Genomic DNA, 15,889 nt, shown 5'->3' on the forward strand with positions numbered 1-15,889 from the left:
TCGCACATTCATCCTCTCGTTCTAGTGATGAATTGTAGATCATCTTTGTCTTATCGATTCGGTGAAACTAAACCTAGAGCGGTAATATTGATATGTCACGTGAGTGACGCGTTTCGCGTTTTGCTTTATGGTATTCCGTCCCTTTGGGGGAAAAAGCACGAGCAGTTGAGGAACAGTCGACTGGTGAAGTGTCCGTGGGTTTGGGGCGCCAGGCACCTCGGCAATGAGCTATCACTTGTGTTGTGTAACAGGGACCACAGTGTAAGAGGGATTATGGAGACGCAGGAGGATAGCATCGACATCGCGAAGCTGCAACGCGTCGCGTTGGGGCTTGTGAGTGACGGCTTCACCCGGTGGCGGAGTCTCTGATCTCCATTCGCTAACATTATTCGTCTGCCATCCATCAGGAAACTGCATCTTCGCAGCTCCAGTTTCATGGCCTGGGGACAGTTGCAAACCTCGACTGTCACCCGGAAGCCCAGCAAAAGTCGCCGTTTCCATCTACCACTCCCGAGAAGGCTCGAAAATCCCCGACGCCGTCGTCGCCTTCACGGTCATCCTCGCAATCACATAATGCCACAACTTCGATAAACACCGACACAGCATTCAAAACCAACTCTACAAATCCCTTTACGGCCCCAGTGCCTCCTTGTACGAAAATGCCTTCGGTCGATGCCGTCCCTTCGGACACGCAGGTCGTCTCTCAGTCGGTTTACGATGAGATCATCAGGAAGAACCAGGAGGCTGCCGAGAACGCTCAGGAGAGCAATTTGGGAGATCAGGCAACACTTATGACACTTCATGCGGGCGATAGTGGTCATCTTGATTTGCTATCCGGCTACGATCCTCTCCATACCGATGCTGTCAACGAGGACCTTGAGGATCAGAGTAGCTCTAAGCTGGGGGAATCTTCGCCGATGCTGCGTCAGCCGAATCTCTTTCCTGAGTCGCAGCGGTTTTTGGCAAAGACTCCTATGACAGCAGTGAAGCGTGCCCATTCTGATGGTCTTGCGACCGTGTCTCCCACTGCTTCGCGGAATCCCCTTGCGGCAGATATCGGGTCAAGTGGTGGGATATTGGCACTCAGTCAGGTATTCAGGGCAACGCAAGCACCATCATCACCTCTAGTGAACGGCCAACAATCCGATCTCGTGTCAGACCGACCTTCTCCTAACATACCCATCCAGAGCCATTCAGTCGCGACAGCGCTCTCCTCGCCTTACAATAACCTCGCCGCAACCTTTCCAAGGGACACGCCTGCCCATAGATGGAACTACATCAGCATGCAGGAATCTCAGGCCAATCGAGATAAAGCACTGCATGAAAGAATGACACGTTCTGCAAACCATGTGTACTCGGACCAGAGCGACGGTGAATTCGATAAGGAGCCTAGCTTTGTTGAGCGGATGAGGCGCCGGAAGATGTTTGACAACGAGGCTGATGCTCAGCTTGTGGAGCTGACGGCACCTGCGAGGCCATCTAGTCGGCATGGCATTCAATCGATTGCGATCCCGGACGGCGTATCTGAAGCGCCCGAAGGGCTAGAACTGACTGATGAGTCTTCCGGAGAAGCCGGCGTGAGGGAGCACGAGTCTGTCGGGGTGCAGCATGGGGCGCTCAGCGAAGAAGAAACGGAGCAAGAGCAAGAGGATGACTTGGAACAACCCACTCCACGGCCTTACGATGTCGATGGTTCAGCCGAGGAGGATAAAGAAAATTGCCACGACATTTCCACGGCCAATGCTGCTGCTGCCAGCGCGCATGATCGCCTATCCCAAGCTCTTGCCTTGCATGAGAGTCCATGTCCAACCATTGGGGGAGCGGTGAACGAGCGAGAAAGGTCGCTTTCGCGCTCTCGCAGCTTTCTACAGGATAGGCAATCGCATGAAGGCTACTCTTCACAGGTATCAGTCATTAAGGACTCTCAGCGCTCCGCTGGTCGGAGAGATCCTGGTAATGATGACACAGAGGAGCACTGGACCGCGCAGCGCACACATCAATCCGGCTCTCACACTCATATGGAGCCTCAATTCGATGCGGACAGAATTACTCCATCGCCCATAAAGCAAGTTCGTATACGTTCTTCTCCCCCTTCAGCGTCCCAGACCAGCAGACGATCGCTCGAGTTAGGCCGCGCCCACTCCATAAGCAGGCCTGGATCAGAGTTGGGCAGCCCATCTTGCTCCCAGACTCCACGGGCCTCGTTGGCACGAGAGCGTGACATGATCGAGTCAAGCAATTCAGCTGCTCAGGGAATTGCGGACACAGGCGATGAGCCATCTACGTTGGATCGTCCCGAGAAGTCCTCGTCGATGCCCTCGCGCGTCGCCGAGACTCCCGTTGCCCCCAGGGCTTTTGCAGATATCGTACCAATGACAAGCATTCCCGAAACGAGTCCCAGCCGCCTTGGTCACCAAAGATGGCCGAACGATCACAATACAACCGATGCAGCCGATCAAGAAGATGATGACTTACCGCCGGTGTACATGGACGCGCACGAACGAGGAACTCGTTCTCAGCCGATGGTTTCAGATAGCTCGTCACCTATGAAACCTTCCTCGTTCCATAACTCGAAGATTCTCTCCAGCCCTAGTGGCAGACAGCGCAGGGCACTGACGGAAATCGCAGCCGATGCTTCACCGCAAATGGGAGCTGGCTCCTTCAACTTTGACATTAATATCCTGTCCGCCGATGACCGGGAGTTTCGGTCTGCGGTTGCAATGTCTCCTATTCAGCCAAGGAAAAAGCGCCGTGTCAACGGTGGACAGAGTGTTTATGCTTCCGACCCAGTGTTTCCTGTTACACCTCGTGCGCCTACTCAGGTTGCGCCTCCTCCGGAAAAGGAGATGCCACCTATAACTGAGATAGAGCCGGAAAACTTGGCTGAACCGGCTATTAAGCCCATGCCAACCTATCGGAGACGGTCAAGGCCCTCTAGAAGAGCGGAAAGCATATGGGATATGGATGACTCTACCCAGTATCACCTCTCTCGTACCGAGAGGTCTCGGCTTCTAGCTCGCTCACATCCGGTGGAACAGGTGCCTGCTGAGATTGAACAGCATGATCCCATCCAAGAAGAACCGCCTGTCGTTCGCGAGGATCGGGCGGCTAGTTCCATGCCTGACCCTTCCAGTGAACCAGCCGGGCCCCAACCAACAGAGATAGCACCTAAGGAGGTCCCAATCACGGAGACTCCTCGTCGCGTTCAAGAACCACCTCAGCCGTCAGTCAGGCATGATAATGTACCTATCGCTGTCAATCAAGTCCTTGCCCCATGGAGTGGACCAAAGCGCGCGTATTATCCTGCAACGTGCTTTGGCAAGCCATTTGGCACGTCTCAGTCGCGGTATCTGGTCAAATTTGAAGATAGCGCACCGCTTGAGATTCCCACTGGAGCGGTGAAACGACTTGAGCTGCGTATAGGTGATGGTGTGAAGGTGGACATGCGCGATGTTCCCAAGGTGACACATATCATCTCTGGATTTGCCGACAAGCTCAGTTTGAGTGATATCGAACAAGGGGCTGCGAACGGACTGATTCCTATGACTGATGTATATGGATATTCCTCCGTTATCCTGACACCGAAGCAGCGCAAGAGTCTCCCCGGCACAGGACTAGCCGTTACAGAGAATAGGATTACTGTTCCTATATCACGAATTTACCTAGACACGATCCTCTGGAATCAATTGAAAGACCGGGCATTCAGCTACGATTCCGGGCTTTCTGTTTCCGAAAGTGGACCACAAACGCCATCCGACATTCACTCCACGCCCATGACCCCTGGCGCTCGACTTTCGCGCAGCTTCCGCTTTTCTACTGGTCTATTTGGTGGTATGGTATTTGCGGTGTCATACGGAGACAACAACGAAGCCAAATCACGCATCACCAGGATGATTCTCGAGAACGATGGCCGGATCCTAGAGGACGGATTCAATGAGTTGTTCGAACTCCCTGCCAGTGCACCAGTTGCTACACCTACCAAATCTCCTGCGCCAGTCCCTAGTACCCCAAACGGCCATCTGCGGCTGACCAGTGGTGCTGCAGACGTGGGCTTTGCCTGTCTGATAGCCGATAAACATTCTCGTCGGTCAAAATATATGCAAGCCCTGGCACTTAATCTCCCCTGTCTCTCAGACCGCTGGATTGAAGACTGTGTTGCCCGAAGACAAATTGTCGATTGGGAATTATACCTGCTCCCAGCTGGGGAATCCACCTACCTCAACGGCGCGACCAAGTCTAGATTTCTAGCCCCATACCCCGCCACGGAGGCTCGACTCTCTGAGACCATCGCTGGCCGACCCAATCTCCTCAATGGACAGTCCGTGCTTCTTGTGACGGGGCGTAGTGGGCGAGCTGACGAGGAGAAACGCAAGGCGTATCTCTTCTTGACGTATGCGTTGGGTGCATCTCGCATCGAGCGCGTGCCTGATCTCAAGTCTGCGCGTGCGATCCTAAGTGCGACGCAGGCGGATGGAGCCGATGGCACTAGCTGGAACTGGATCTATGTTGATGACGATGATCGAGCTTCCTCCACCAAGGCCTTGACACTGGGAAGTTCGTCATTGACCGCCGGTTCAAGGAAGCGTAAGCGGTCGAAGCTGATAGAATCCATTGACAGCAATGAGCTGGGAGTGAGTAGTAATGTCAAGATTGTTGGCAATGAGTTTGTCTGTCAAAGCTTGATCTTGGGGAGGTTGTTTGATCAGTAAGATCAGCAATCAATGGATCTAGTGGGTTCATATCTTCGATAATTATCTACGAGAGATGTATGGGTCTGGAGTATCTGCTCGTTTTTAATGTTTGCTGCTTTGATCGATTCAGTGTGTTTGCGAGGCTGATACTGATAGCAATATACCCTGGAGTCTGCTACTCTGTTAATACATCAGTCCTTGGTTCTTAATGAGAAGAAAAGGAATAGTAGTAATTGCAGCCCATTCAAACGTTCTTATAATACATACATATAGGTAGACAGACACGAGAAAACCCTAGAACCAGAACTAATATATCACACACACGCAGTCATGCCCTCACTAGCACAATCTCTCTCTCATACCATCTATTTTCCACCCTTCTTCTTAGCGCCCTTCTTCTTATTCTTCAAGCTCTTCATCTGTGCCGCCCGATCAGCCTTAGCCGTTCTCTTCCTCCACGCCAACCAGCGGTTCTTGCGGTTATACGGCTTCGCCGTAATGCCCGCCTTCTCCGCAGCCCGACCAATACTCCAGTTAGCCTCACGGTACATATAACCCGGACGCAACTGAACCGCAGCCTGAGCAGCCTCAACCTTAGTAGCACTGCCAACCTGCGTTCCATCCTCTCCAACCTTAGCCACCAAATCGCCCTGCTTGGCAGCAATCAACTCCTCCTCCGGCTCAAACCGAACCGCCACACGGTTCAACTTCCTCCTAGTAGGTGCATTTTTCGGCGTCGGCAACTTTCCGTCCTTCTCAAAGACAACTCCAATATACTTCCGATCCGGATGACGCTCGGGGTCCAGGTAGTACCGCACATAGCCGGCCTCAGCGGCGTAGATGGTATGGTCACGGCCCATGGCGCAGTTCTCGCCAGGGAACCATTTCGTGCCTCGTTGCCGGAAGATGATGCATCCGGGCACGACGTATTCACCTGTTGTGCGTTTCGCGCCGAGACGTTTGCCGGCCGGATCGCGGGAGTGACGGTTCGCGGTTCCTTGAGAGGCGTGAGAGGCGTGTCGGACTTGGAGGAATTGCAGTAATGTGGGTGATGCTAGCGCGGTGAGCTTGGATTGTGTTATGCTGTTGTTGCTGGTTGCGGAGAGGATGGAGGAGGTGTTGCGGAGGAGCGAAGAGGTGTTGCGGATGGTGGTGGTTGCGGCCGGAGCTCTGGTGAGACCCCGTTCTAGAGCCCGGAGGGGCGCTAGAAGACGAGGTTGGAACATTGTGGACTTTGTTCGGGTTGGGGATGATGTTCAATGGGATTGAACTGGGGGAGATGGCTCGCTCTATTCCGGGGCTGCTTTTTTTCGCGGATTCGGAGATGGGCTTGGCGGGTAGAAGGTCACGTGTCGGATGCGGCCAGATGGCCGGTAACTTATCTACAACTATATACTTCTCTGCTTGCTTTTATCTGGATCTAATTTGCTTTGCTGCTTAAACTGAACATATTGCTGGGTTGCTTGTCTAGATATACTTCGCAATGCTCTCCTGGATTCGGCTCCTCGGAGCCCTTCTTCTATTTGCCTCCGTGGCTCAGGCGCAGTTCCAGTTCTTTGAGCATATGTTTGGAGGCGGCGGCGGCGGTGGTGGTCACCAAGGCCGTCAGCAGGCGGCGCAAAATGTCCCGAGTGATAGTTCGCGGTATCAGAGTCAGTGGGATTCAGGTGAGTACTGTATCTTGTATTGGGGTGTGCGTGCATCGCTAATCAGCATAGCCCATTGCGATAAATACCTCTGTCCTGGCACGCTCGCGTGCGTCCATTTCCCACACCATTGCCCGTGTGCGCATCCCGACGTCGAAGAGAAGGTCGAACTTGGCGAAGGAAGTGCGGTTTGTGTGTCGAGAGGAGGATACAAGGAGGGTGAGGCGGCGCGAAAGATTGAGTTGGCGCGCAAGGGTCTTTTGTGATTGAGGTCCCTCAGAAGGGTGATGTGTCGGTTCTTAGCTGAATTGGGAATGTGTTGATGTTGCTGTTGGTTCATATTGGTACTGGATGTGTCTTGGGGGTCCTGCTGGTGAGGACGTCAATTCCGAGACCCGCACGTTGATCTGCGTCCCAGGTGTGTGACACTTGCAGCATTATCGCAATGTTACTGTCAAAGCGCTCTTGAATTGCTGCACGGACAGCTGCTTTTGGTACTGTGAGCAGCCAGCAGCTTGAAACCTGGGACATCGCCTTGCGATCGGGTTGTTGATCAGAGGCACCAAATCATGCCTGGTTCATATATTCTGGGCATCTGCGCTTACTTCCTGGCGTCATCATAACAAATAATATGCATTCCACTTTCAGTTTTGTCAGCAGTGAGTGTCCTAGGCAGCTGGATTGCAGCCAGCCCTCTCATGTAGACTATCAGCCTCCGGTTATTGAGTAGGTTAGTCCACGTAGGCAGAACTTGAATAGACCTATGCAAGCTCTTAGAGCAAGATGAGGGAGAGATTGCTCCTTCTAGTCGACACTATCATATCTGAATAAGCGTCTCTCGAAGTTGAAGCGGCTTGTTGTGGTATGGACATGTAGTATTTTTGCGTCAGTAGTAAAAACTAAATAAAAGGCATTCTAAACCAACTGGCATCAGCGGACATTTCAAAAAGTATATATATCTCTACTGCGACGAGCGACTAGTATCTACTAGTAGTAGTATTATGATTCACGCACCTTCTCACTGAGCTAGTTAGTAATTATTTTCTTATAGTCTGAAAGATTTACTATACTCATCTGTAAGTATCTAACACAGACTAGAAAGTAATAAACAGTTCCTTAAGTTATCTCGCAATCAAGGCCGAAAGACCGGCGGATGGATGATCAGCATCTTATCGCCGTTAACTCCGCTCTCCCGCAACTTCGTCATCGGGAATCTTCCACTCTTCCTCTTCCATCTTCAGCCTTTCCAACTTTGCCTTCTCGTGCTACAGTTACCTCATACTACTGAATATATCCTCATAATATACCTTGATATTGACTGGTCTTCATCACTGGAATGTGGAGTGCGCTCCGAACACCACCGGCGCAGTGCCTTCGAGCTCCCGGTCGAGCTCTCGCCAGCTCACTTCGCGGCCGACCCAACCCCCGAGGCCCCCGAAACTCCATACGCAGGCCAGAGCCCATCAGAAGAGAAGCCCCGGCATCGCGAGCACCTGAACCCAGCAATCCAGAAACACCTTCCGAATCCCCCGCTCCTCAATATGATCCCTCCCAGAACACCCTACTCGCTCCCGTCCACATCCCCGAAGACCCTCATGGCGTGATAAAAGAAACGCACCCGGCGACGGGAATTCTCGCCAACTCAGGACTGGTGGTGCAGCGGCAGTTGGAGCTCATGAATGTGATGATTGGGTTCGAACAAGCCAACAAGTATGTCATCATGGATGCCAACGGCAACCATATTGGCTACATGGCGGAGCAGGAGAAAGGCATGGTAAACATGATGGCGCGACAATCGTTCCGAACGCATCGCAGTTTTGTGACGCATGTCTTTGACAAGCATGAGAATGAAGTGCTTCGGGTAGGTCGCGATCTGTATATTACCCGTGGATGATGCTGACTGCGTAGTTTCACCGTCCGTTCGCGTGGATCAACTCCCGTATCCGCGTATATGACCCTCTCGACCTGGATAAAGGTGCTTATTCCTCGTCCACCGCGCTACAGACGAACTCTGCCGGATCTCTAGCCCAGCCTACAGGGGACTCGAATGCTCGGGTTTCATCCTTGGGCTTGGATGAAATGCGGGTTATCGGAGAGGCCCAGCAGCAATGGGCCCCACTACGGCGAAAATACAACCTCTTCACTTATCACAACTCGCCAAATCCAGCGACAGAGATGAAAACAGAGAAGCTACCACTGAACCAGATGGACATGTCCAATACGCAACAAATGCAGCTGGTTCAATCATCTCAAAGTGGCCAAGAAACGGGCGAATACCACCAATTCGCCTATGTGGATGAGCCTTTCCTGTCGTGGGATTTTGGTCTACGTTCGGCTGACAAACAGCTGATCGGCTCTGTGAATCGCAACTTTGCCGGGTTTGCCCGGGAAATCTTCACGGACACGGGCGTCTATGCTCTTCGGATGGACTCTGCTTCTCTCAGCGAGGAATTCCTCGACAAGAACAGCGCAGCTACTGGGATGACATTTGACCAGCGTGCCGTGATGTTGGCAACCGCTGTGAGCATTGACTTCGACTACTTTAGTCGCCATAGCAATTCGGGTGGGTTTGGATTCATGCCCATCTGGATCCCCGGATTTGGCGGCGAGGCGGCTGCCGGGGGTGCTGCTGGGGGCGCAGCAGCCGGTGAAGCAGGTGCCGTGGGAGAAGCGGCCGCGGGAACCCTTGGCCGGGCCGGGGCTGCCGGTGGGATGGCTGACGGCGCAGCAGCAGGTGCAGCAGGCGCGGGTGCAATGGCTGGCTACGAGGCCATGTCCCGCGGAATGGGAGGCAACCAGCCTGCTCCCGATCAGCAAGCGGCACCTGTAGACCAACAGCCACCGACGCCAGGCCAAACGGGCCCGTATGGAGATGTTTGGGGCGAGGAACCCCAAAATACGTGGGAAGAAGAGCCTGAGAACACATGGGGCCAGGAAGAGGACCCGTGGGCAGATGAAGCCGACGAGGGCGATGGAGGCGATGATTTCGACTGGTTTTGAGCGGCTGATCTATCATACAAATCGGCAGCTAGATCATGATGGCTGACGTTGTGAGAAGGTCCCGATATGCACTATCCACCTCGTCTGTGAAAAGGATACCTGTGACAGAGCTCATGAGCTCGGTGCTCTGAGAATCTCTGTAACGGCTCTGACATACAAACATACTCCACATAATCGGGCCGACGAGATGTTGATGTCATCCGTTCTCGGCCCTGCTTAAAGTGCATATGAGGTTATGCAGCTTGCTGACGATAACCAGCCAGATATACTCTGTACCATAACGGCAGTAAAATCTCCAATGAATTGTACAATATCACGCGAAAATGAGCAATACTGTTATGAGATAAGAGTCAAGATCAGCTTCGTCCGTATTGATGAATGCGGCGATAAGCATTATTGCAGCCTCAGGCACCCACATCCCACCGGCTCAACAATCAATGAATGGAACCTCAAATCACTCCATCATTGATTGGCTTTCAGAGTGGCAAAACCCCCAATTTCTCCTCCAATTCAATCCCAGACCACTTGCCTTCCCCAGTAAAACCAGCCTCTAAAAAGTTTTCTTGATTTTATCTCCTCAACGCCACCCCAGGTACATAACCACCAGCCCCTTAAGTACTCAGCCCGCGAGTCCTCACCCTCTCCGGTCCGATCTCCGCACTCTCTCCTCTCTCCCCTCTTTATCTAATCGCCAGATAGACAGACCGCCACCGCCAGCACCCAAAGCCCACCCTCTTTTTCCCTCCCCACGCCGGAGAATTCCACTTACCAATAAATTGATACCCTCAAAGAGAAAGGAAGGAATACAAGAGAAAGAAAAAAAAAACAAAAAGGATCAAAATGTCCTCCGTCGCCCAGAAACGCCTCTTCCACGAATACAAAAACCTCTCCACCAACCCCCCGGAGGGCATCACCGCCGGTCCCGTCACCGAAGATGACATGTTCCACTGGGAGGCACTGATTCAGGGGCCCGAAGGTACACCCTTTGAGGGCGGCGTGTTCGCGGCCGAGTTGAAGTTTCCGAAAGATTATCCGCTCAGTCCGCCTACAATGAAGTTTGTGGGGGGTGGGGTTTGGCATCCTAATGGTATGATTCTTTTCTCCCTTTTCTTTTTCCTGTTCCCGATTGATTTATTGAAGAGGGTTCTGTTGAACTTAAGGCTAACATGTTTGTTGCTTCGTGTATAGTATACCCTAACGGAACCGTGTGTATTTCGATCCTCCATCCCCCCGGTGACGATCCCAACCATTACGAACATGCTTCGGAGCGGTGGTCGCCTATTCAGAGCGTGGAGAAGATTCTCATCTCTGTTATGAGTATGTTGGCGGAGCCGAATGACGAGTCTCCGGCGAATGTGGAGGCTGCGAAGATGTGGAGGGAGCGGAGGGGGGAGTATGAGCGGAAGGTGAGGGATGAAGTTAGGAAGGGACTTGGTTTGTGATTTACCATACATGGAGGTTCGTGCTCAGAACGATCCTAGGGAGGGTGTGGTGTGGTGCTCGTATATAGGTAACCGGTTGTTGGGGACTGGTTGCTCAACTCTGTCTGTCTATACTCGTGTCGCGCGGAGGAATTGTGGCATAGCTTGGATGGATGGATGGATGCATTGGTTGCTTGGGTTGGCGTTGTGGTGTGTTCGCTTCTCATTTCCTTATAATTTTCCATATATATTTTTTTTCTTTAACGTCCAGTCCTGGGGTAGATATGCATGGTCAGGAATGCATCGATGCTTTGGTCAGTATATATGGTTATTTCGTTGTTTATAACCACACAAAGTCATGGACACATTCCACCTACCTACTACGTACTGCTTTGTACGAGAGGTACCAGCTTCCGATCCAGCCATCCTGTCAATCCCCCCTCCGTGTCATATAGAATCTCCGTCTCTGCTTTGACATTCAGCATGAGCATCTGCTGCAGTTCGACCCGCCATTCCGGCTCCGGTCCATCAGCATCCCAGACAGGATTCCTGCACAGCATAGCGACGATCCTCTTCCTATCCCTCTTTGTAAGATGGATCAGCGTGTCATCGCCTAGCGGATCTGCTCCTGCAACTACATTCGCTATTCTCAGCCCCAACCAGTGCAGACCGGGGACATTCAAGTTCCGGTTCTCGTGTGCAAAGGCCACAGAGCCATACTTGTATGTGGCCATGATGGCCATGCCGTCTGGGTCGCCGTCCACTAAGGCGTAGAATTGCGGTCGTTTGGTAACTTGGTGGCTGTGGTCGAAGAGCTTTCGGACGAATGCCCGAGTGTTGAGATCGGGATATCCTTTCCCCTATGATTGTTGATATTTTCTCTTGATATGTAATCCGGGATCGGCACTTACGGTGACGAGGATACCCTTGCCTGCTGCAGATCTGATGTGGTAGTTGCTGCTCGCGAGTCGACGATAGACAGCCTAAGTTAGGGTCTTAGCGCACTCCAGTCCGATACAAGAGATTATAATGGTAGTAGAGACCTCTTTCTCTAGGAGCAATACCCAGGCAGCATCCGTGAGGTCGATACTGCGGATGTCTTGCAGTCTAGGTACTAGGGTATCCTGCGATTTTCAGCTCGTATCTTGTGTGATGTTGATGGCCGAAGCAGACCTGGTATGAGAGACGCGCATCTACCACTGCGCCGCTTCTAGTGGTCATCTGATAGTATCCCACGACGAGTCCTTTTGCTGCTGCTTCCTGTATTCCGGGATCTTAGGATCTTAGAAGTAGATACGTTGAGACCCACAAACCACATATAATGCAGCACGATCCACTCCCATCGTGTGAGCAAAGTCGTCAACGAGTGTATTGACACTTCCTTGGGTGCCAAAGCAGGTGGGATCTCTGTAGTATATATCTCTGCTCTGAAGTTAGAACATGAACAAGCCATTAGAGTGTACGGGTGGTGTGTGTTAATCACCTCTTGGAAACCACCGATTCCGCTTGAACTGCCTCTGCAATGGCCGTCAGGACTCGAACAGCAGCCCCTATAATGGTCAGTGGAGTCTATAATCGGTGATGGAAATCATACTGAACTTCCAGGCTTCGTTCACATCGCTGCCGGGCCATCTGTAGGTGGTGTATGTGTGCGTTTCTGTGGTCTCCAGGGCCAATGTCTGTGGGTTAATAAATAAAGATGCGGGCTTTTTGCATCTCTGCTTGATAGTAATGGAGGGATGGCCTTCAGAGGAGGAAAGCTCATCCAGGATTGCTGCTATCGTCTCCTGAATGTAGCTCTGGACTGGAGTCTGGGGAATTGTAGCGATGATTGTTGGTGTTTCTGATGGCTCGATTTCCATGTCATTCAAGTGTGATACTTCCATCGTTTCTAGAATCAAAATGGCGTGAGAGTGTGTGATCTGTAGAAGTATGAAGCAGATGATCGGGAGGTGGGGGGTGAAAACAGTCTAGGATGGGTCACGAGTTCGATAGTAATCGATCCTTGAAATCCATTAAGTTGAGCTTTATCACATCATTACAAGCTGAATTAGTCCTTTCTTTACAATACAATTGTCAAGATGACAATTCAGAGTGGTGTTGCCTGTCTAATATCCGAAGTATAGCAAGCTGGCGGCTTGTAATTCCAGGCGCGAAGATAGCTAAACTAATGTTTCTGAGATATCGCTCATGCTTCCATACAGCAACAGCATCCATCTGCATAGGCAGCTGGAGAGAATGACCAATCTGTGTCAAGAATCATCATTGATGCTTACTTCCACTCAATTACTCCAGAGTATACTCAGGCAAGCATCAGTAATGCTAACGTTGATAAAAGGCACCACATGTCAACCTGGCAATTACCATGAGGCGTACGTCGTGCCCTCTGGACTATGGAATAAACACAATCCGAGGCATTCCAATCACAGTCAAGGTACTTTTATTTCACTCGCACCTCAATTGCCTTACCCTTCTGTATCTTGTCATTCGATTTCCAACCTCGATGAGCCGAGGGTTGCTTGTGACTCCTTTCCAAGGACCTGCAGGATATTATCACTTTCGCTGACCTCGAATAGGAGTGTTTTATATCTGACATGCTGCCATTAAAACGCATGATAACTACTCCACAAGGATTAGCCGTACTAGTACTTCCCGATGCGAATGAGTTATGATGGAGCGTTGTACCAGTTGATCAACGGGGCCTGGTGTAACCACATCGCCGTTTGTTCCACAAATGCACGACTACCGCCTGTTAGAACTGCTCAAATTTCATTCAAGTAGCTGTATATTGTGAGAACTCAATTGAGGTATCGAAAGACGGTTGCAGCATCCGCCCCGGAAGACCCGGCAGAGAAGGTGTCAGAGTGACCCGTTTACGTCAAGACAGGCATACCACCAGCCACAGCTTCGATCTTATAAGCTAATGCAGCGATATCGATCAGATTTTGCATTTCCAAAGTTTTCAGAAGGAACGGATGCATGTATATACATATATCCGATGCACTGAACTACAGTGAAATACCAAACTTGCAGTTTGGTTGCTTAAAGGGCTCCTGCTTGACATGAATTATCTTGAACAAGAGAGCTCTCTTTTCTGGCGTTCTCTTATTTCATCTTGAATGCCACGAAACTGCACGATCTGATCCATAGCAGCTGGCTAATCATCATCGATTTGACAATGGCTATCCCCATTGGTCTACATGGTAAAGTCGCTATGGTGACAGGAGGCGGGAGGGGCATCGGTAAAGCAATTGCATCTGCATTCGCTAGATCTCGCGTGAAAGTCATGATTGCCGACATTGACGAGGTCATTGGAAGACAAGCCGAGAAAGAAATCGTCGGCCAGGGTTATGAAGCACGCTTCATCAGAACAGATGTTACCAGCTCCAATAGCATCCGAGACGCGGTTGAGACATCGACCAGGATTTTCGGCACACTTGACATTGCAGTGAATAATGTAGGCGTGAATGGGAAATTTATGCCAATTTCCGAGTTGGACGAGACTGAATGGAGTAAAGTGATCAATACCAATCTGTCCAGCGTCGCCTACAGCCTGAAGTGGGAATTGCGACAGATGATCAAGCAAGGTCGCAGAGGTTCCATTATCAACATCTCCTCCAGCGCTGCTCTAAAGACGAGGCCTATCATGTCTGCATACTGTACTTCCAAATTAGGCGTGGCTGCTTTGACCACCAGCTGCAAAGGAAAACGGTTGCAACCAGATTAGGGTGAATGCCGTAGCCCCCGGCATGACCAAGACTGAGATGCTTACCGACGCTATAACGAAGATAGGTGCCAGTGAAGACGCACTTGCAAAGCAAATATCCTTATTGGGACGCTGTGCCCAACCGGAGGAGGTTGCAGACAGTGTCTTGTGGCTTGCATCTGAGAGTTCTTCGTATGTTACGGGAGCCGTTATTCCTGTCGATGCAGGGTACTCCTTGCTATGAGCTCGTTTAATGGGTGGGAGTGAGATGAATCCTCGATGCTACCAATTACGGATTACACTCCTTGTCCCGTGCACAAGATCCTGTCTCTTTGGTATGTTGTAAGAGCTTCCAAAGTTTAGAAGTTTGCAGAGTGTAATATAGCCCTTGTGACTTTGTAGCTTCGCATCTCTCAGGCATCTGGATAATCCTATCAGATAGGGGACTAAATTTGTACAAACCCTTATCATCATGTAGGACGCTCAACCTAGTTATGTTTGACGACATACCTTGGAATGTAGGGGCAATGCGGTCTTCTGCAGTATTCTAGAACAGTGCTCGTGAATAGTAATTGTAGTACACTCCGGTGTTAGTATCCCTACTAGGAATAACATATAAGGGACAGCATTTAGGCTGATATACTGTGGAGCTAAAGGATACCCTTTCCAATGTCAGAATAAGAACGAACAGTGCAGTGACTGATAATTCCAGTCATCAAGATGTATGACTCCAGCACACTGCTGTCTAACCGCTTGTACCTCAAGCCACGGCTGCTCTAGCTATGCTATCTGGACAAAATGATATCTGCTAATATCGGTTCGTTAGTACTTATCGGTATCTTTATTTATATTGGTAGCGTTTTCAGTGCTCGCCTCTACTCTTATCCCCTCACCAAATTTCCCAGACCGCAGATTGCCGTTGCGACCAGTTGGTATGAGATTTATAAAGATGTTAATCGAATAGACAGTGCTCTTAAAGAATTCCAATCTTTACATATAGATTATGGCCTGGCACCGTGGAAGATCCGGACATGACACTTTCTATGCTCACTAACACAGACTCTGTCGTCCGAATTCACCCAAATGAACTTCACGTTAACAACAGTGACTTTTTGATATGTACACATAAGTAGAGTTAGATAAGCCTGTGCTAGTCAAGCCCAGGGTCTTCAAATGGGACAAACTTCAACAAATATCCTGCTATCTTTTTGGGGGGCGGTATTGGGTTAAATGACTCTATTGCATTTCTCGGCGACCCCTGCGAAGACAAGCTTCGTTATGATAGTGCTATCTTCTAAAACACCCTGCATCTGAGGTGAAGTTGAGAGAAGAGCCCGAGTCCCAACTAGTGAACGCAGGTGGGAGTATTGATTACCAAAATCTACACAACCTACCGTATCTGGTCATTAACAGATTCCGGGAATT

At 50.7% G+C, this 15,889-nt stretch overlaps 7 protein-coding genes across 7 annotated transcripts; 5 read left to right on the plus strand and 2 right to left on the minus strand.

The window, feature by feature from the left end:
- The first annotated feature begins 356 nt into the window (after positions 1–356).
- Positions 357–4,933, plus strand: ASPBRDRAFT_45648 (chromatin-binding protein RAD9). Its single transcript, XM_067625461.1, has one exon. It carries the CDS (start codon positions 660–662, stop codon positions 4,707–4,709), a length of 4,050 nt encoding a protein of 1,349 aa, XP_067476591.1. The 5' UTR covers positions 357–659; the 3' UTR covers positions 4,710–4,933.
- A 3-nt stretch (positions 4,934–4,936) lies between these two features.
- On the minus strand, positions 4,937–5,978 carry ASPBRDRAFT_45649 (mitochondrial 54S ribosomal protein bL27m). The gene has a single exon (XM_067625462.1). It carries the CDS (start codon positions 5,915–5,917, stop codon positions 5,057–5,059), a length of 861 nt encoding a protein of 286 aa, XP_067476592.1. The 5' UTR covers positions 5,918–5,978; the 3' UTR covers positions 4,937–5,056.
- A 196-nt stretch (positions 5,979–6,174) lies between these two features.
- On the plus strand, positions 6,175–6,603 carry lcl2 (the record flags this gene model as incomplete). The annotated part of the gene is made up of 2 exons (XM_067621163.1): positions 6,175–6,358; positions 6,410–6,603. The coding sequence occupies 2 exons, from the start codon at positions 6,175–6,177 to the stop codon at positions 6,601–6,603; spliced, it is 378 nt and encodes a 125-aa protein (XP_067476593.1).
- Positions 6,604–7,673: 1,070 nt separating this feature from the next.
- On the plus strand, positions 7,674–9,337 carry ASPBRDRAFT_198024 (scramblase family protein; the record flags this gene model as incomplete). Its single annotated transcript, XM_067621164.1, has 2 exons — positions 7,674–8,198; positions 8,246–9,337. 2 exons carry the CDS (start codon positions 7,674–7,676, stop codon positions 9,335–9,337), a joined length of 1,617 nt encoding a protein of 538 aa, XP_067476594.1.
- Positions 9,338–10,177: 840 nt separating this feature from the next.
- On the plus strand, positions 10,178–10,779 carry ASPBRDRAFT_131041 (E2 ubiquitin-conjugating protein UBC7; the record flags this gene model as incomplete). Its single annotated transcript, XM_067618290.1, has 2 exons — positions 10,178–10,424; positions 10,526–10,779. 2 exons carry the CDS (start codon positions 10,178–10,180, stop codon positions 10,777–10,779), a joined length of 501 nt encoding a protein of 166 aa, XP_067476595.1.
- Positions 10,780–11,138: 359 nt separating this feature from the next.
- Positions 11,139–12,644, minus strand: ASPBRDRAFT_57035 (putative meiosis-specific topoisomerase Spo11; the record flags this gene model as incomplete). Its single annotated transcript, XM_067627675.1, has 7 exons — positions 11,139–11,618; positions 11,670–11,741; positions 11,802–11,882; positions 11,932–12,018; positions 12,072–12,180; positions 12,242–12,308; positions 12,353–12,644. 7 exons carry the CDS (start codon positions 12,642–12,644, stop codon positions 11,139–11,141), a joined length of 1,188 nt encoding a protein of 395 aa, XP_067476596.1.
- Positions 12,645–13,936: 1,292 nt separating this feature from the next.
- Positions 13,937–14,485, plus strand: ASPBRDRAFT_208950 (SDR family NAD(P)-dependent oxidoreductase; the record flags this gene model as incomplete). The annotated part of the gene is made up of 1 exon (XM_067621849.1): positions 13,937–14,485. The coding sequence occupies one exon, from the start codon at positions 13,937–13,939 to the stop codon at positions 14,483–14,485; it is 549 nt and encodes a 182-aa protein (XP_067476597.1).
- Positions 14,486–15,889: the final 1,404 nt, after the last annotated feature.

Source organism: Aspergillus brasiliensis, assembly GCF_001889945.1.
Source record: "Aspergillus brasiliensis CBS 101740 unplaced genomic scaffold ASPBRscaffold_10, whole genome shotgun sequence".
NCBI classification, from domain to species: domain Eukaryota; kingdom Fungi; phylum Ascomycota; class Eurotiomycetes; order Eurotiales; family Aspergillaceae; genus Aspergillus; species Aspergillus brasiliensis.